We start from the raw sequence: 19210 nt of genomic DNA, 5'->3' as shown, positions 1-19210 counted from the left end.
GCAAGTGGCCTCAGGCGGCCGTGTGCTACAGCTTATCCGACGATTCGGGATGGAATAAGAGTACCAGCTTCTCCCCAACCGAGGGCTCAAGCTCGGTGCCATCGCGAGCAATCTTGACTTCGCGATTCGCATTCCACGGGTTGCGTAGGCCGCGTGTGCGATGGAACGGGACCCGTTCGGTGGACAGCCAGCGAATCCGAAACGGTTTTCCGATCAGCTGGAGCTCAGATGTGGGTGGTTGTTCTTGTTGGTCATGGCCTTCGGGCGTAGGAAGCTGCGAGCTGCCCTCCTCGTCCTCCGACGTGTCTGCTTCCCAGAAAATAGTGCCTCGCGCGACATCATTGATAATGCGCCCGCTTGGTGCTGAGGATGACGCGGGAGTAGGTGTAACATCTGGACCATCGGGTTCGCTGGAAGGATCGTGGTCGGGGCGTGGCGGTAACTCGAGGGTCAGGCTTTCATCGTCGTTGATCGTTGACATCATCCGTGCGTATCCGTAGTACTCGCCTGACTTGTTCGCCGAAAAGATAAGATAGACATTGTCTGCGTTCTATTATTATCATTATACCGGGTATCAGTTAGCTTCGATCAGCCACCCTAGGCAAACTTGCAGGTGCTCACCTCGAAGGCCCGGTTTAGGCTCTCCTCGTTGCGGGTCTGAGTAGCCCAGATGCCACTTTGCCAACTGATTCCGAGATCCTCAACCGTTAGGCTTTTGAGGATGAAGTATCGATTGGGCACCCGCGTAGAGTACGACCCCTCGCGCCCCTCGTCCTTTGAAGGGTTCGCCTTGGGGATCTCATCTGCCTCTCTCATTGAGGGTGAATCAGCTAGACCCGTATAGTCGCTATGCGCTCCTGGGGACATCAACCGGTGACGCTCTCGACAAACGAGCCGCGCCCCGCGTAGCCTAGTGTCATGGAATCTTGACAATGCCCTCAGGCAAGCTGCTTCTGTTTTATAATTGACAAAAGCACAATTGCTTCTTGAGATAAGAAAAACGCTCTCCAAGTCCTTTGTGGCATCCTGCGAAAAATGATTCTTGAGTTCCACGATATTCGTCCCAGGTGCGAGATTGCCGACCCACAAGGCATTGCCAGATTGCTTCGGTTTCCTCGGCGGTACTTTGAATGTCGCTGATTTCGGCGTGCGAGAGGTAGACTCTATGGAGACATCCCTTCACTTAGTTCCTGGTGTGCTCGGGCTAGAGTCGCGGAAGGCATTGCGAACTTACCAACTGGTGGCCCCTGCCCGGCCTCTGGTCTCATATGCGTTGATCCATCAACTATCATGATCCGTCTCGAGCTCTCTTTTTCACGACCCTCATGTGCTTTGGGTGTGCTCGAATGTGAATGGCTACGTGGCAGCGAGGGGGCGGGCGGTAGATGGGCACCCCTAGGCTGATGTTCCTGTGTTATGGCATACATGTTCGGATGAAAGTAGCTTTGACCAAATGCATCCATCTGGCCAGGAGCAGACCCCAGTGCAGATCCATAAGGAACTGGTGATCCGTGATGCTGCTGCCGTGCATAAGGAATATAAGTCTGGGGGTACGGCGCGTTGTATATCATGTTGGGATTTGTTGGGGCTTCCGGCAATGATAACTGAGGCATACCGTACATGAGACTGGGATTGGAAGGGACAGGGACGAACTGTCGGTGCTGCACAGTTGGCTGGTTGAACCTGGTCGGGTCGGGCAGGTAGTTCGGTAGTGTAGAAGCCATATTCCCCAGACCCGACGCCAAAGGTGAGGGCCTATGGTTTCTAACTGATGTCATGGAGGCGTTGGCCTCTGGATAGTGATGCACATCCTGGGATTCGGTTGTTTGGCGACAGGACGCCCACCCTATACTTCCATTTAGCGCAAATGTAGTTTCATATCTCGGGTTAGGAGCAAAAAACTTACTGGGTTGCTCATTAGCCTCGTTGGGATCTTTTATCTTCCCCGACTCTAGCGGGGGCCCGCCCTTCCCCTTCGTCTCTCGAGGTGGGTTAGGCTGCTCCGGAGCGGTACAGCCGTCCATCGATCACGGTTCGTCAATGCTCGCGGCCGAGGGAAAGCCCAAGGCAATACTTCTGCCGAAACCCTATCTAGAGTCGTCAATATCCCGTACCACCCTTTGCTCAAGCGAGTATACACACCCTCTCGGAAACCGTTTTTATCTCCAGTGTTACCTGCTGATAGAGGTAGAAATAGAAAGCCTTACAGCATGTTAGTTCTAGAATACGGGAAACGAGGGATCGCAGAGGTGTGCTGGGGCCAGCAGGGCGGCTCCCCAAATATGACATTTTTTTGCAGCCAGGGGGAGGAGAGAAAATAGTGTACTCACCTCTGTCTACTGAGGACGACAACCATAAAACTAGGTGGTTTGAATCTGGTTTGCTAATGGCAGGGGGATCAATCCTCCACACAGTCCGAGATTTCACTACCGGATTGGTGGTGATACGTCGTAGTTACCTACGGCCAACAACAAGCCCAGTCTGATTACAGTTTGAAAAACGAATGCTGTTCCCAATATCTGGTCAGGAGATTGGACTTGATCTCATTCCATCTGGCTGAAGGGTTGAGACTAATTCGTTCTCCTTGGTCTGCATTTGCCTGTAAACGCGGCCCCAAGTAGAACAGACAAGGATATGGAGAAGAAAAAGGGCCTTCCTGACACCTGTTGCCGGGCCAGTTACCCAGGACTCCCCCAGCTAGCGCTGTGGGCCGATTCGTTGAGACCTGAGAAGCCGGCGAAGCAAGCCCTAAACGGCAGTGTGGGTAAGGTTAGAGCAACTGCCGCTGGCTGTAAAGCCGCTGGGCAATTTCAATACCAAGGGCAGACGACTAGAGCGCTGCCTTGTCGAGAGGAGCACCGGGGCAGATGTACACCGGTGATGGACTGTTCGGGTGGTGGTGAGCGGGGAGCTCAGACGCGGATACAAAGATCTGAGTCTTCTGATCTCGCGGCAGTGGCTTCAATCCCTCCTCCTTTCTATGAAGCTATGACTCGTTCCTGAACGGAGAACGCGTCCACAGCTTGGATTCGGGGCCCTGCCTCCAGACTACCTGATAAGGCTTTGCAAACACTGCTCACATGAAACGGCAATCAATTGACCTGATGGGAAGGACGGCGCTGGATCGGTGGATTCTGCGGTTTGCTGTCAACAACAGAAAAACAGCTGGGATGCTAAAAAAGAAGCGGGCTGGCGCGCGGGGAGGACGAGGTGGAATAATAGCCTCATTGATAGCAAAACGCCGAACAACGATGAGCCTCTCACATGGAATGTTCTTGAAAGATCTCGGCCACCAGACGACGGTTAATATAGGTGGGTTGGCTGATTGAGCGAGAAGCTACTTGTTACTATGCCTGCGTCTGGTCCTGAGGTCATCTTGCATCTTGAATAATGCAGCGAAAAAATGAAGACGACTTAATGGCCGAGGCATGATTGGGTACCACTAGTGTGAATATCGTGATATGGCCTGAGGACGGTGGCAATCTGCAAGCCACCTGGCAGACACGATGTGCACGTCCCACTTAGCCGTGACTGTATTGTCGACATTTCCAATCACCTTCGTAAGCCCCGTTCCTGATTGCGTCACGCCTTCCCCGGACACGGCACCCCCTGCGACTTGGAAGGCTTTCTGTTTCTTTTCCAACGACCCCCAGCCAGTACTGGGAACTGCACAATCCATCAGCGTTGATCCTGCAAATGACAACTTTTTCACATGCGATATACTCGATGCAATAGTAGTATGAAATCTGAGAAATTAGTGGCCGAAGGGATGAAGCTCAACATGAAGCTCGGCGGTGGATACTATTCCGGTGACGGGTTTGACTGTACGCGGTACTACTCAGGGGTGTGATGGATGATAAACGAGCATCACCAAATCGGGGGCCGCGAGAATACTATTTTGTTTTCTGCGTCTGGGATCTGACAGAAGAGGAAATCAAGCACGACGGCCGGGGGCCTGTGTCCCTCCAGAGCTCTGATACGCAGTCAGATCATCAAAGGACGTCATCTGGCGGGAAGAGAAGTGGGGTAGCGGGACGACTGGGGAGGCGGTTGAAAGGGAGCAATCATCATATGCAATAATAAGAGCAGCGGAGCATCTAGCGAGTAAGACCAATAATGCGGAAAAGTCATCAGACGTGGTCAGACATTGAATGGAGGGGATGGTTGAACGAGAGGAGTGGAATGGGGAAGCAGCAGGGTGGTCTGCACTCCCACTAGGGCATGGAACGCGTTGGGACTCTGAGAGTACGAGCGTCCGAAGATTGGGCACAAAATTGCTCCAGGCTGCTCTGGCGGGAGAAGTGAACGCAGTGGAAAGCGATGGAAGTCTGCTCTGTGAATCTCATTCGCGGTTTGAGATGCCGTCACCACTTAAACCTCATGATGTCCCAAAGAGGAAGCTCCTGATTAACCGGGCCCGGTTCCACTCTGTGGAAAACTTACTCCCCCCAAGAAACGCTGCAGCGGTCCGTGGTACGGAGTGCGGCCTGAGGCTCTCTCGGATGCAGGTCTTAAAATCATGACGTCATTTCTGACTTGCTCCAAAAATTGCCGCTTTTGATTCGACGAATCGTCTCGCAGATCCTGCGGCTGTAATTGGTAGGTGCCCCGGATGTTTTTTCCTGGCCCTCTCAGACAATCTTCAACCGCGTTGTTGAAATGCCAGGAAATGGGAACTCTCTGCTTCTTCCAGACACAGAGAATCTCAGGAAAAGAATCTTGGAACAACGAGTCGTGGCTGAGAAACCGCTCGTCCTTCCGTCGAGGTTCCCGGTCGAAAACATGATGACACTTCACTTCCCCTCTCATTCGATTCTGCAGAAACTAAAGTCTAGAATCTCGATCTTGGACAAGATAGCCAGTTCCCAACTCGGGGACTCGAATCAGCGGGGCCCGACCCGCAAGTGTTCCAAGTCGAGGGATCTGTTGCCGCGGAAGCGCATCCCGGGTCCAAACTTTAAGATGGTCCACGTCGACAGTGTGATCAGTTCAAGAATGGAGTCGATTGTGAACGCACACCATTTCTTTCTTCGAAAGGTTATGATATAATTACGGCCATGGAGAGTAAAGTAGAAATAGGTATATTTGTGCTATATTCAGATTAAGGAAGCAACTCCTGTCTGCCATCATCCATTACCGACAATGAATCGTCTGTATCCGTATGTCTCAAATCGCACCACAGCCCCCCATAGAATAAAAATACGCTGAGGGATTTCCCCCAATCTCAATAATTATCATATCCGGATGAACCTCATTAAGTATATCATCAGTGTATCAATCGGACGTGGAATGACTCAATCCACCAAGCCGATAAAAATGGGAAGGTGAGAAAGCTCTAAGAAATACCCTATAATGAATAAAAGTGGCGGAAAGTGGGTAGTAGGAGGTGAGTCGGGGGTTGAGGAAGAGGGACGGTGTATCGTTTAATCTACCGATCTATCCCCAATGACGCAACCTTCCCAGCAAATCTGGCGCCAGCACTCCCTCTTTTCTGCAGTTTCTCGCGTTCCCTATTATCCAGTGTGGTAGGTGCTTGCTCGCTGCTTGCTCCTGGTCCGCGAATGGTGGGCAAAGAGCCCAGTGTATCAGCCGGGGAGGCATTGGGAGTGGGTGGGCTAAAATTGGAGAGCCGCGCGGTTCGCTGATTGAGGTATAATTGGGCGGCTGGGGAGAGGGGAATTGGTGGCGGCTGGGAAGGGATGTCGGCTCCATTCTGCACAAGAAGCTCGGCGACAGGGAATGGAATGGCCATGACGGAGGTGCTGGGCCGTGAGGATAGAGTTGAGGGCGTTGATCCAGGCGAGGCTGGGTCTGCTGCAGCTAGGGCTAGAAAGACGGCATGGGTACCGCGGGAGCGATCAGCGATGTTCACGTTGGCGCGAAGCGCAATGCCATAGAGGACGCCTTGGATATCATTCCTCTTTATTGAAGCAAGTAGAGTCTCGTCCGGGTTTGGGAACCGCGATAAAGGGGAGGGTAGAGGTTGGACGTATGCCCCCTCAGCATATTTGGCCGTGATGAACCTTAGTCGTTGTTCTCGAGTTGATGAGGCTATCGGCTTTTGAGACTGGTCCAATGTCGCCTCCCATATCATGTTGCTGACGCGGTTCCCTACCTGCAAGAGAATCTCAACAATGTCATTCGAGAAAGAATGGACATCCAAGGTAAGAGACCGAATTTTGGAAATGTGCGTCCCCAAGGATCGGTGAATACCACTACATTCAATGCACAAAACGATTCCCAGGTTGATGGACACCCACTCAACTTTCGATGTGGAATTACAGTCCGCGCACCAGTTGTTACCCTGATCCGCATCCCGAACGGCTTGTAGTAACTTCGACGGGTTATCTTCGTAGCCTTGGCTGTCCCCGCGTACATAGCTCGGTCGTGCGCCTACAGTTGTGCGACGCGCCACGTTGCTGGATGCGGATGAGTGGGAGTGGTGAGAGACCGAGGAGCTTTTCCCGGTTAGAACAGAGCCAATGTCGCGTCTAATGGTTGGGGTATCGGTCTCAGAGGATGCTTGTGGAGGAGGATACGAGCTGCGTCCCTCAACGGCGCTCTGTAGTGCATTGTTTATGGCACGGATCCAATTGCCCATATCATCCTCCGAAGTAGCTTGGTAGATACGCTTGAACTGGGGAGTGATGACCTCAAAGCAAAAGCGCCGCTCCGCATTGCGGGCTTCTCTTACCGAAGCCATCCGCAGATCGATGGGTTCCATATGTAAATCAAGCTTTTGCTTCCAATTGCTGTACTCTGAGAGCTTTCCCTGATCTAGAACAATCCAGAATCTGGTCGTGAAAGGCAGTCAGATAATTGGTTCTACTGATATGAGGAAGACTATTGAACTCACTTATGCCAGGCTTGCTTGTTGATGCCCTTGGGGTCGATATGGGAACCGGGTCGGGATAATGCCCAGAGCAGCCCTTCTTTCCTTTGCTGACCTATTGCGATGTTAGCAATCTTTCATCCAACTTTCCCTCCCAGTCTGCCCGGGCTGGTTAAAATTTTTTTTTTTTTCAAGACGCACCATTGGCATTTACTGCAGCGTTCGCAATAGATGCCCCCGCAGAAGGATTTGTGGATGGGGGAACCTGGGTGGATGTGGACGAATTGTTGCTAGCAATGCTCCGTAACTGTGATCCTGTACTATCCGCACGGCCTAGATCCCCTTCCGACTTCTGATTCCCGTTGTTGGTGCCTATAACTGTTGACGCTGCACTCGATGTGGTGAGTGCGTCAGGCTCGAGGTAGGTATTGCTACTTTTCTCGAGGGCCCTCCGTTTCTCCTCCCTCTCCGTTCTCTGGAACTGGAATTCCTTGTCCGCCTGGCTGACCTCGTGGATGAGGGCATCCAGCTGCGGTACCATGCCATCCACATTTTTCGCTGCAGCGAGGAAGCTTTTCGCTTGCGTATCGGCAAATTTTGTGAGATGCGAGAGAACCTCTTGTTCCTTACGGCCGCCGTGGAGATCTTGCATAAACGAAGAGTAATCGAACCGTTTCAGTTCGAAATTGCGTCGTTTCGCCTGGTATTTGGAATCGCTCTCCGCTCGCTTCTTTTCCTTCAACGAATCCTGCCGTTGTCCGAGATAGCGGCCGACATATGCATAATAGTCCCTACTTTCTTCTTCAAACTCTTTCTTTTTCGCCTCGGCTTGTTTGATGTCATTAGTATAAAGCTTTAGAAGTGGGTCGATGACAAGCTTCTGGAGCTGGAGAGCATTGAGTCGTTCATAATTCAATATCTGTCGTGAAGTCTTTTCGAAGTAGTGATCCAGGGCTGGTTGAATAGCGTTTGAGTTGGGTGTGGATGCTTCGCCAAGAGCGGAAAGGAACGCTTCCACGGCCTCATTGCAGGCCATTTGGGCTTGATACGCAGCCTCCGCCTTCTTTAACACTTTCTTGATCTTCGAGCGCATGTTCCCAGTCTTTTGTTCCAACGCCTTCATCGTAGCACGGAATAAGGGACCATCCTCCACAATACTCATGTCTTCCCCAGGGCGAGAATGAGGAAGGTCCACCTTGACGGGTGGCGGGGCATTGGAGGACTGAACAGGTGCCTGAGAAGTTTCGCTTGGCTCTGGAGGTGTCCCTGGAGCGATCTGGGTGTATGACCCTGCATCTGCATCGCTTGCATGTGATAGTACTGACTGTGAAGAAGGAACTCGGTTGCGGATTGGAATATGGACTTCCAAATTTGGCGAGGAAATCTGTGGGCTTGGGAGAGCGCGGGCGGTGTTTTGGACCCAGAACGAGAAATAAGCGAGTGTGTTTAGACGGTTGGCCCTCTGGTCATAGTCCAGGAAGCTGCAGCTGTTCCTCCAGCCTCCACCTTTATCCTCCGAGCCCTTCGGCGGTTTCCATTTCCAGCTCCAGTCAAACTGAACTGAGGGGCTACCTCCAGTCGAAAAGTCCCCCACCAGTTGGACGTTCGAATTATTTTGCAGATTCGGATTTGCGTGAAATTCTCTCGTGACAAGATTGTCAAGTTCTTTCGAATTGGGTGCATGCGCAAATGTGAGCCCCGTCAGTACGGTGTCGGCTGTCTCAGGTAAGGAAGTCGAAACCCCGTTGACCGTGGAATTTGTGACGCTCCCTGTTTGCGTTTGTCTGAGGATAAAGGTGAACTTGAAGTTGAGGTCGTCATCATTCGTCAGGCGCAAGAGGAACGTAGGTGCCGGAGACGAGGAAACTGAATCTGGGTCCTGTGTTGCATCGAATTTGTGAGCCTCCGAGACAAGTTCATGTGGGGATGCTCAAATTCATCCAAATTACCTGTATGTATTCGATCGGGGTGTCATCGCCAGGGTCTCGTTTTGCATAGTATCTTGCGGCGGGAAACGCATTGGGAACGAGGTTCAAAAGTACGCGACGGGAATTTGATATCGTCACAGATGCGATCGTTACTAGAAAAGTATGTCAATCGCACAGTTTACCAACTGCACGAGCAGAACGATACACAAGAAGACGTACATTTGTTCTGATCCTTGAAATACAAGTTCCCCGAGTCATCGAGACGGCTTCCGACAATCCCCATGGTAGAAACGCTGAAGTTGCCGAATGACCGCCCAAGAGATCAAAGTCCGGAGAATATACCGGGATGAATATAGGTCACCATCGGGGGTCTGCGCCCCCGGTTCGGAAACGATCGGACTTGCAAAGAAGGATCCCAACAAGCTGCCATCCAACTCAGAAAATGAGCGGGCGGCCCGTGAAGCTGGAGAGCGAACAACGATCGACGTAGTTGGAAGAACGCAGGCGGAAAGGAGGGCGAGGGGGTGGAGTGGGGACGATTGGAGCCTCACTTCCAATGTTTCAGTGCTCTCGTCCCCTAAATCTATCGTGATTGGACCTAGGTCTGAAGGACGGAAATGGCGAGCTTAAAGAAGATGAATCTTAGCGGAGAACTGAGACAGAAGAGGCAGTCGAGGAGGAAACCAGTCGGTTGGGTGGTTGAGCAGGGAACGGAAGAGGGTCGAGGGAGGAAACGTAAGTTGAACTGCGAAGTAGTTGGCAAGAAAGTCGGCGGAGTGTACCTGAGGAGGTGTTATAGGTGGCGAGAAGACACGACGACGAGTTGAGGACGTGAGATCGACCTGGAGGGGGCTGAGTGAGAGATTCTGTATTTTCGTTGTTCCGTCGTCGAACTGCCCCTCGATCGAGATACCTGAAGCGGGATAGATTGCTCTCTTAGCGCCATGGGTCATCTAGCTATTTTTCCGACGCTGAGGAGATCTGATGATGACAGAAAGTGAGGCTAGGTGCTTTGATTGATACCGATGCAAGTCAAAATCAGATCTTCTCTCCTCTTCATCATGATTCCTTCCCTCGTGACCGCCAGCCGCCACCATCAGCTGGTACAACCGGACCGATCAAATGATGCTCTGGAGCCTCACCACCTTTAGGCTTCCCCTTCTCTCTATATATAGATCTGGCGCTCACATCCTTTACTGCATCCAAACTTCTATCAAGAGCATGTTGTGTCTGCCTGTTGGATCTTGGGTCGTCGCCGAACGACTGGCGGTTGCCTGCAAGGAAACGCTTGTTTGTCTAAATTGGCGAGCTCCAGTCTATTGAATCGTTGGACATCTCTGTTCCGTCTCAGCTAAAGGTAACATTAACATTATTTACGACGATAGGGATAATCGTCTTCTGTATATAAACATGAAAACCCACGGGGCATGGTCGGTGGCCTAAAACAACGAGCAAGGTCTAGGAATATGGGCCTGTGAGGGAAGGAATTAGAGTGTGGCGAGAGCTGCCCTGGAGCTATAAACAAAGTCAAAGTGGGATAACATCAATGTTGTCATTCAGCAGGATTTGCTGTCCCTTCCGACCGGCCAGTACCTTCGGGAGGATGTGGTGATAAAGACGAGTCGCCGTGTAAGTCTTCACCTGCTTGCGCCCATTTCATTACCTGGCCCTTGACGTCGCGCATATCGTGCACTTTTTGAGCGAATTCTCCTCTCTTCTTCTGCGTCAAACCGCTGCGCTCGTTCAACTCTTCCTCGTCGGAGCTCGAGATGGACAGCGAGGATGAAGACCTGCTTCTTTGTTGGAGGAAAGTCATGTGGCCGCTCATTCTGCTCTTGAGCTCCCTCTGTTCGGTCTTCAGTTCCTCCATTCGTTGCGCGTCAGCCTGGCAATCGAGAGTCGTGATATGAAGTTCGGGAAAGTTATTAGATAAGAACAGCTTCAACAGTGGGAGATATTTGGCGTTAGGACGGTAAGTGCCACTGTCGTTATCTATGAAAAGCTCATACCCCCTGGGATCTGTTGATACCTCCCTTTCTTCCCCAGTAGTGTCGATTCCGTACTCCGTGTCTGAGCGATTGGAGATCAAGGAATGCGGTCGGCGGTGATGCTTGCGCCGTCGAAGGAAAAATTCTCCAGAATAAGCGATATAGACAGACACGTTGCTGTGCATTGTATGCTTGCTCAACATGTCAATCCCGAATTCTTTCCCTGTTTCTGTGAAGCGGAATTGCCCGTCAAGAGTGAGGACATAGGTGAAGATCCTTCCGCCTTTCGCATAATGAACAAACTCGAGGAACTTCTGCGTAAGCTCCAAGCAGGGCGACTCAAACTGACCATTCAATGTTGCTCGGTCGAAGTTGTAGATCCTCTGGTGTTGGTGATGAAGGGCTCTGTTGAGAATGCGGCCCCTGAGGGTATGTGACGTGAACATCCCGGCCACGAAAGGCTTGAATTCCACATAGCGGTGGTATAGCTCCGTGGGGACCGGGCCCTTCAGCTGTATCTGTACGGCTTGAAAGCTAAAGAATTTAAATTAGCGGGCTAAGTCATGGTTCGGAAAGTGCGCAAAGGGCATACTTGTAGCGATTGACTGTCTTCCTCCCATCCTGGCTCTGGACCGCATCCTTCGTCCCTATTAATCTGCCGATTAATGGCGAGAAATGTTTGAACCAGTAGTTTGGTCCAATGGTATACACCTGCGCGCCGTTGGTGCCCGGCGTTTTCCCCAAGCATTCGACACTGATGACTAAATGTGAATCTGTGTCTAGGCGCCGCGAAACGAGGGCGGCAATATTTCCAAATAGATAAACACGTTTGCTTCCTGTATGCTTCTTTAGCCGGAAGGCTTGCTCTCGAAATCCGACCCAGCGCGTGTTGATCGAGTCCGCCTGAACGTAGGCGTTCCCTAGCTTATCGTCGTGGTCTGCAGCGTCCTCGTCGTAGACGCGGCATTTTAACCGAAAACCGGACGCAGGAACATTGGCAACAATCCAAGTGCTCTCCCAAACGGGGTCTCGGTTCTTGCGCACTGTCTGTGTTCGAAAAGTTGGGAGGGGATCTTGTTTATGACGCTGGGGAACGTCAACAGTCAGAGTAGCATGGATGTATGGGTCGGACGAGAAGGTGCCAAAGTCTGCGCAGGGGAGATTGACGCCGCGATGAAATGTGAATTTGAGTGTGTATCCGGGCGGCGCACGGGGAAATGGAGTGCTGTCGAACCCTCCTGGGGGCTGGGACGATTCGGCCTCGGAACCAGGCTTCATAGCCACCGCCTGTTGCAATTTGTCTGCCTTGTTGACAAGCCTTGGCCCATACTTGTTACCTAAATGTTGTGGTCGTGCTTGCGGCAGCGTCTCCTCCATTCGGGAGCAGCGGGGAGGGGAACTGCCACAGAGCGGTTTGCTGTTGCCTGGTGATGGAAGGGCCAACCAGAGGCAGAGGGCGGGCTCTCAAGAGGTTGGGAAAGCGAGGAACGCGGGCTAGGATAGTAAAGATTGGAAATCAAATAATAAAGCGCTCTGGGACGAGCTCGACGCCCTTTTTTAAGAGATGTCAGTCGGCTCCATATCCGACAAGACGACAGCGGTCCTCCTGTTGCTGGATTGGATGGTGGACGAGCTGAAATGACGACCCGCTCGAAGTCCCACTCAGCCTTCCTGATGGAAGGCTAAGCTTTTGCCAATACCCGTCGGCTCATCACATGGCAGCTCCTCGTTGGCGTGGCCCAGGAGAAGAGGTCCGTGATAACTTGCTCGCTTGCGCCTTGGGATTATCTAAGGAATAAATGTTGATTGGATACGACTAACGATGGTCCATCACACCTGGGCTATGATCATGGATCTAAAATTGAATTGATAGCGTGAACGCCACGACGCTTCGTCCAAACTCCATCGACCAGCTAATTTTCTCGAGAATCCTGGGAACCGTCCATCCAGGACCCGATCCCAGGTCTCCATTATTCCTGCTGCCAAACACACGGTTCGACAGACGAAAATGCGAAAGCCAAAGCCCATGAGCACCGCCTCTCGAAGAATAAAAGTCCCGTTGATCAACCCTATGATCCCCGGAATAAGAATTGCATATCCTCTGGGGTGAGCTTTTCCAGCGCCTCCCCTTGGTCTTTGTTGATTGTGCCATTGATCATGTTCGCTTTCTTTTCTTGGAGCATGACGATTCGGGACTCCACTGAATCTTCGATGCATAGCCGCGTGATAACGCACGGTCGGCGCTGACCGATTCGGTGGCATCGATCGGCGCTTTGCCATTCCGCTGCAGGATTCCACCACCTAGAACTGTCAGTATCTAAGCACGCGTTGCTCCTCGGGGTTTGGGGTCATACGGATCAACGATAAAAACCCTTGAAGCCTCAGTCAGGTTCAGGGCCACGCCACCTGCTTTAAGTGAAACGAGGAAAACCTCGACATTTACATTGTTCATAAAATAGTCGATCGACTTCTGGCGCTGAGAGGGTGTCATGGTTCCATCAAGCATAACCGTGTTGAAACCAGCCCGGCGTAGGCGCCATTCTACCAACTGCAACATCGAAGTGAACTGGGAGAAAACGATGGACTTGAGTGTCTGCTTTTTGCTCCGCAGTTTGTAGAGCTCGTAGACGAGCATCTCAATCTTCGTGGACGAAGTCCAATCCTCCATTCGTATTCGGTTGACAATCGAGTTCTTCTTGATATGCTCTTCGTGCTGCTCCATATCCGGCTGCTCCAGGTCGATTGAGAGAGGGATGTGACACCGAGGGCAGTCAACGACGGAATCTTCGTCGAAGGATCGAATGTAGTCCTTGACACAACGCCGACAAAAGTCGTGATGGCACCGCGATCGGATTGCTTCTTCCGCAGGCTCATCGCAAATACTGCAAACAAGAACGTTTTGCCCACCTTCCGCATGTTTCTTCAGAATCAGATCCGGATGGTTGGCGACTTGCCGCATTTGCATGATGAGCCCAAAAATATTGGCGTAGTTATTCAACATAACACCACGGCTCACATAGGTATCGAACTGTCTGGAGGAGTTTGTCATGATACTCTTAGAGAAATCACGTTCAATTTCTCCGAAAAATTCATTATGTAGAATCACCCTAGAGGGGGTCAGTACAGGGAACCACTCATCCATACTGTTTTTCAGAGGCACTGACCGCTTTGGTGGAAGCTCCATTGAAGCTGTATGATCTCGTTTCACTCGCCGCAGCATAATTCTATCGGTAATGAGGCGTAACTTGGCCAAAGCATCCTTCCGCGCCTCGGGGTTGTTTCGCTCGGTAACTAGGGATGTTAGTGCGATTTTGACAATTGGTGCTAATCATGCACCTACTTGGGTTGAGTATCTCCTGATTGAAGACCGACACATGACTAAATCCACTACAACGGCTGTCAGAACAGGATTCAGGAGGATAGACTGGTACGGTATACCTGTGTCTGCATTTCGTGCATCGTTTCTCGGCGTCCTGTGACCAATGAAGCTCCTGGCACTTGCATTGCTTACAGAAATAGCATGCAAAAGGGCGGATTTCGAGGAAGCGTAGAAGAGAAAAGAATTCTCCGATTCTGTTCTGGACAGGAGTGCCGGAGAGGCACCACTTGTAGTTCGATTTAAGTGCGAAACAGGCACGGGCAACACTCGTCGTACGTTGCTGCTGACATCAGTATAATCCTACCCAGAATGTACCAGATGAGGCGATACCTTGATACTGTGAGCTTCATCTAGGATGAGTCTATGAAAGTGTATCGAATGTATGACGCCTCAGAAACGTTAGAAAACAGAGCATTGAGATGTATCAAAGGAAAACCTACTATCTTCCTTAACAATCCCGTCGTTGCGGTTCCAGCCCTTCCACTCTTTTCGATGAATGGACTCTAGGCCAGAGTCTATTAAACGTTAGACATCGAGGTGGAAGGGGTTCGAAGGGGAAGCGGGTTCCATACAGGAGATCATGATGACATCGTACTTTTGCAGATCTTTCTTGGAGAGGTTTTTCACTTTGGAGTTAGAGTTATGGTAAACAAGGACTTTGAGTTGCCCGCTTGTATAATCCTGTATCATAAGGTTAGAGGACGGGATTATCAGTATGCTGTCAGATTTAACGAACCTTGATCTCTGATTGCCACTGCATTAGAGCAACTGGCGGGACTACAACTAAGGACGGCCTGCCCGCGGGATAATCGGACATAAGGAGCGACACTGCTTGGATTGTCTTGCCCATACCCATCTCATCGCCTAATAGTCCGCCTTTGTACTGGGTTTGCTCTTGTCTTGTCATCCAATTCAGGCCTTCGAGCTGAAACGGTTTCAAGATCCTAGATATGCCTGGAGGCTGCGCTGCCGGAACAGGTAAGATGGGAGGGTCATTTTTCAGGTCGTCCCACATAGTAATAATACTCGGATGCTGTCTTTCGAGTTTTTGCCGCTCTTTCAAGGCCTAAGTAGAGTCAGTCAAGTGTGGATCCATATAATTGCGGCGCACTTACACGAAAGCTCATCCCTGCCGCGAGCCCGCCTGCCACGGCGGGTCTAGAGAAAAGCCTTCGCGGCCGGGTTCTCCCATTCCTCTCGTTATTGATCCGTGAGGCCCTCTGCACAATCAACGGTTCTTCCTCGCTCAAACTGGAAACCGAATCGCTTGTTTCTGAGCCCTCTTGATAAGCAGCATCTTCACTACTTCTATCAGACTCGTCATCCATCAAGTCGTCGCTATCAAGGATGACGCGCCTCTTTGTCGAGCGAAGAGAGGCCCTGGAGTTCTTTTGACGAGCCGGTCGCTCCAAGACATCTTCATAGATATCATCGTCCTCAATTCCCATAAAACTACCGTCGTTATCCGTCAAACTTCTATCCATAGCAGGATCGTCTGAAGTCTTCCGGCGCTTTGGTAGATTCTGTCCATATTCCTGCATCTGCAAGTTTCTAGCCAGAGCCGCATCCGCGCTCTCATACGTAAGATAATCATCTGTATCTGTTGCTAAGTGTCTCTTCAATCCCTTTCGGCTACCCAATGACATCGCACTTGAACGCAGTTCCCGGGCTCGAGCAGATGCACTGACTCTCCCCTTCGGTCGACCTATATCTGACTCGGCGGGAGTAGCAACAACACTGGTTGCTGGGGTATCGTATCCAGTTATCCCATCAGCAGATGTGTCCTCAGCCGCAATAGAAGAAGAGGCAGAACGATGTGAGGCCGGTTTCCCTAGCGGGATGGCGACTTCAAGCCTTGGCAGCCCCAGGTCCGCCGCCTGCTTCGGAACTTTCGAAGACATCAACTCGTCCTCGCTATCGGCAATCTCCTGTTCGCTCTTAGTTTTCTCGGTTTTCGATGCGGAGGGAGTCTGGGCTAATCTCAATGATTTGCGTCTTGCTGAGGACGAAGGGAGTGGATCTAAATGTCCAGTCCAATTGTCAGTTTTTGTGCTTCGAATTAATACGCAGTAATTGCCGGTAAGGCTGGTCAGAGAATTGGAGAGAATTGAGTATCTTACCGGCGAAAGCGCCAGACCCCTGCTTCGTTACGGACTTCTTTCTCACCATGATGGGTGTCTGAATCTCACAGAACCCGCCGACGAGAGGGAGACACTCTGAAATGGGATGTGAAATGCAAAGTTTCTGTCAGGGACGATGGGCGATTTGTGGAATTAAGGCTCCCTTTCAACTCGCCAGGCACCTCCAACCTCAACTCTGAAAGATGGTTGGTGACGGGGGATTGCGTTAATAATCAAGACTCCAAGTTCGGGAAAAGGAGAAAAGTTTTCCATGGATTATGAACAGTTCCTTGTTGTCGCTGCCAAGGAACACGGTTTAGGCACCGGGAATCTTCACTTCGTTCACCTGTTCCCATCTCCCGAGGGTGTTGCTGGAGCCTGCACATCCCCGAAAACACGAGGTCGGGTGGCAGCCAAGTTTCTCGCGTTAAGTGGAACGCGAAATCACCACGAGTCCTGTGACTTGAGCGACCATATCGTCCACACCCATTTCCAGCTCTCCATCCCTTTCTAAATACTTTGAAAGCGTCGAGCTTGCAATAATGTATGAGACAGCTTTCTATATAATTTGTGGTTCTGTTACTCCGTACTGATCGCTCTCAGGGCAAATCGAAGGCAAACAAGGAACCAGATTAGGGGCCCGTATGTCACTTTCGAGGCTTATCTGCGACGGCTAACTGACAACCACCAAGGCATTCTGCGCTCACGGACTTCTTGGCTGTAGGTTATTGGCACTCGATTCGATAAGTTCATCGTCACTTACGCTTAACAATTCTAGTCCAACAACATCTCTGCTGCTCAGATTCACGAGGACTATCAACGTAGATTGAGAGAAGCGGAGACCCAGGCCAATGCAGAACAACAGGGGGACGCAGAACCAGAACACGCTGCTGACAATGATGAGTATGAAGATGACGCCGGGGAGAGACCCGATGAGAGGAGGAAACGCAAACGGAAGGAGGCAGCTACCCTGGCGAAAATCAAGCAAAGTAAAGAGTTTGCTCGCCGCAAGGCTCGTCGCATTGGTGAGCCTGATGACGACGATGATTTTATCGCGAGGGAGATGATGCGTGAGCGCTCCCGGCCGTTACCGGGCCAGCTGGAAAACTGCGAGATTTGTAGCAAGCGCTTCACAGTCACACCATACAGTAAGACAGGGCCGAATGGGGGTCTTCTTTGCGCAAAATGCTCCAAGGAGCTTGCAGACAAAGAGAAGAAATCGGAGCCCAAGAAGAGGGGACCAAGGACCAGCCGTCGTCAGAATCAAAGTGATCTCCTTGATGGAATTGTTCAGGACGGTGCACTAAGTTTGGTCGAGATGTGTACAAAGGTCTATAGGCTTTCCTCCCCACGAGATGTTGGCATGCTAATTATCTCCAGAAAGTCGCCGACAATATCAATGATATTGAAGAGTTTGGGGATTTGCCATGGCAGCTCTTACGCCGTCTTAGCCAGATCTTGTCAAAAAGGCGAGCTTTGACACCCAGAACGTTGAACCTGTTCCTTCGACCGAATCTAGATTTCATTGACATATATGACTCGGGCAGTACGTTTAACGCGATCTCAGTCAGCGACCTTATTTGCAACCTTGTACAGTCTGCTGATTTGGTTTTCTAGAGCTCGAGACGGACGATTTCCAAAAGATCTTCACGTTCATGCCTGCTCTGACTCATGTCAATCTTCGGTTTGCCGGGCAGCTGAAAGATCGAGTTATAGACTACATACTTGACCGGAACCTCAAGATCAAGCATTTGCAACTGGATGCTGCGAATCTTGTGTCAGACACACGCTGGCGACAAGTATTTCAGAAGCTTGGCAGCCAACTCGAGACTCTAAGGCTTTCGAATTTGGACTTTTCTCTTGACGATGACACTGTTGAAGTCATGTCTCGATCTTGCTTGGGGCTTCGGCGTTTGAAACTCGCTCACTGCTGGAAAATGTCTGATCGCTCTCTTCAGGCAATCTCTTCCCTACAGTCACTTGAGCAATTATCACTGCAGTTGATATCGGAAACGAAGACGGAGAATCTCCTTGAACTGGTGTCAAGTCTTGGTTCAGGTCTGCGAACGTTATCCTTGCAAGGATTCCCACTTGCTGACGACAGACTACTTGAGGTGATACATGACAACTGCAAGGTATTGTCAAAACTTAGATTTTCCGATAATTCTCATTGTACCGATCGAGGATTTGTCAAACTCTTCGAGAATTGGTCCAATCCTCCATTGGAGTTCGCGGACTTTTCTTCAACCAGAGATGTGGATAATTCGAACCCCGATGGTCCTACCGATGCTATTGGTCTTGCATCCAATGGGTTCAATGCTCTTATGCGTCACTCTGGTTCCATGATCCGGAAACTTCGCATTGCTTCGTGCCGTCACATTTCTTACGCGACTTTTGAAGAAGTGTTTGGACAGGGCAAGAGTTACCCTCACCTGAGAGAACTGGATGTCTCGTTTCATACCGTCATGGATGACTATCTTGTGGGCCGTATTTTCAGATGCTGCCCTGCAATCCAAAAGGTTGTTGCTTTTGCGTGCTTCAACGTGCGAGACGCTCGAGTTCCCAAGGGAGTCGCATTGATTGGGGGGCTACGCGCCCAAGACCCGATTCTTGTCCAAATCTAACGTTAATCCCAAATTCCCGAGGTGTCTCTTGGATCTATGTACTGAAGTTTCGTTCTTATCGACATTTCTAGTTGCTTCACGAGGGCATTGTTTGCAGTAACCTGAGACCCATCTCCAGCAGTAGCTTTGATGTAACAACTCGGCTTGAGTTTCAAGATTGAGTTCTCAAAATGTGAATTATTTAGGTAGGTATGCCTTTCTCCAAGCCGTTCGCAAGCCCTGCGCCAAAGCGCCAAGCGTGGCCGCACTCTTCCCAGCGCATTTCCGGCTCAAACCTGGAAACAATCCATGGAGTAGACCTGTAGATCTACGAAAATTCGAACGCTACGAACTCCAAAG

The 19210-nt window shown here is 50.9% G+C and overlaps 5 protein-coding genes across 5 annotated transcripts; 1 reads left to right on the top strand and 4 right to left on the bottom strand.

Annotated features, from left to right (window-relative positions):
- Positions 1 to 25: 25 nt before the first annotated feature.
- BJX67DRAFT_372455 (putative YT521-B-like splicing factor) lies at positions 26 to 2024 on the bottom strand (the record flags this gene model as incomplete). The annotated part of the gene is made up of 4 exons (XM_071031251.1): positions 26 to 550; positions 622 to 1163; positions 1235 to 1846; positions 1907 to 2024. 4 exons carry the CDS (start codon positions 2022 to 2024, stop codon positions 26 to 28), a joined length of 1797 nt encoding a protein of 598 aa, XP_070885762.1.
- A 3094-nt stretch (positions 2025 to 5118) lies between these two features.
- On the bottom strand, positions 5119 to 9384 carry BJX67DRAFT_128437 (putative ARF GTPase activator (Csx2)). Its single transcript, XM_071024503.1, has 5 exons — positions 8980 to 9384; positions 8782 to 8912; positions 7034 to 8711; positions 6857 to 6947; positions 5119 to 6794 (listed from the first exon to the last, which is right to left on the bottom strand). Exons 1-5 carry the CDS (start codon positions 9041 to 9043, stop codon positions 5429 to 5431), a joined length of 3330 nt encoding a protein of 1109 aa, XP_070885761.1. The 5' UTR covers positions 9044 to 9384; the 3' UTR covers positions 5119 to 5428.
- Positions 9385 to 10012: 628 nt separating this feature from the next.
- Positions 10013 to 12471, bottom strand: BJX67DRAFT_128352 (C2 domain protein). Its single transcript, XM_071024502.1, has 2 exons — positions 11341 to 12471; positions 10013 to 11282 (listed from the first exon to the last, which is right to left on the bottom strand). The coding sequence occupies exons 1-2, from the start codon at positions 12123 to 12125 to the stop codon at positions 10313 to 10315; spliced, it is 1755 nt and encodes a 584-aa protein (XP_070885760.1). The 5' UTR covers positions 12126 to 12471; the 3' UTR covers positions 10013 to 10312.
- On the bottom strand, positions 12472 to 16653 carry BJX67DRAFT_128326 (DNA repair protein RAD16). Its single transcript, XM_071024501.1, has 11 exons — positions 16248 to 16653; positions 15243 to 16147; positions 14864 to 15193; positions 14700 to 14808; positions 14568 to 14642; positions 14458 to 14516; positions 14187 to 14407; positions 14089 to 14135; positions 13913 to 14039; positions 13103 to 13855; positions 12472 to 13049 (listed from the first exon to the last, which is right to left on the bottom strand). Exons 1-11 carry the CDS (start codon positions 16294 to 16296, stop codon positions 12818 to 12820), a joined length of 2907 nt encoding a protein of 968 aa, XP_070885759.1. The 5' UTR covers positions 16297 to 16653; the 3' UTR covers positions 12472 to 12817.
- rad7 (DNA repair protein Rad7, protein) lies at positions 16519 to 18871 on the top strand (the record flags this gene model as incomplete). The annotated part of the gene is made up of 6 exons (XM_071033067.1): positions 16519 to 16673; positions 16851 to 16889; positions 16940 to 16967; positions 17026 to 17577; positions 17628 to 17793; positions 17865 to 18871. The coding sequence occupies 6 exons, from the start codon at positions 16519 to 16521 to the stop codon at positions 18869 to 18871; spliced, it is 1947 nt and encodes a 648-aa protein (XP_070885758.1).
- Positions 18872 to 19210: the final 339 nt, after the last annotated feature.

The sequence above is a fragment of the Aspergillus lucknowensis genome (genome assembly GCF_044049455.1).
Source record: "Aspergillus lucknowensis strain CBS 449.75 chromosome Unknown BJX67scaffold_23, whole genome shotgun sequence".
In the NCBI taxonomy this organism is placed as follows: domain Eukaryota; kingdom Fungi; phylum Ascomycota; class Eurotiomycetes; order Eurotiales; family Aspergillaceae; genus Aspergillus; species Aspergillus lucknowensis.
This window is presented reverse-complemented; position numbering and strand designations above follow the sequence as displayed.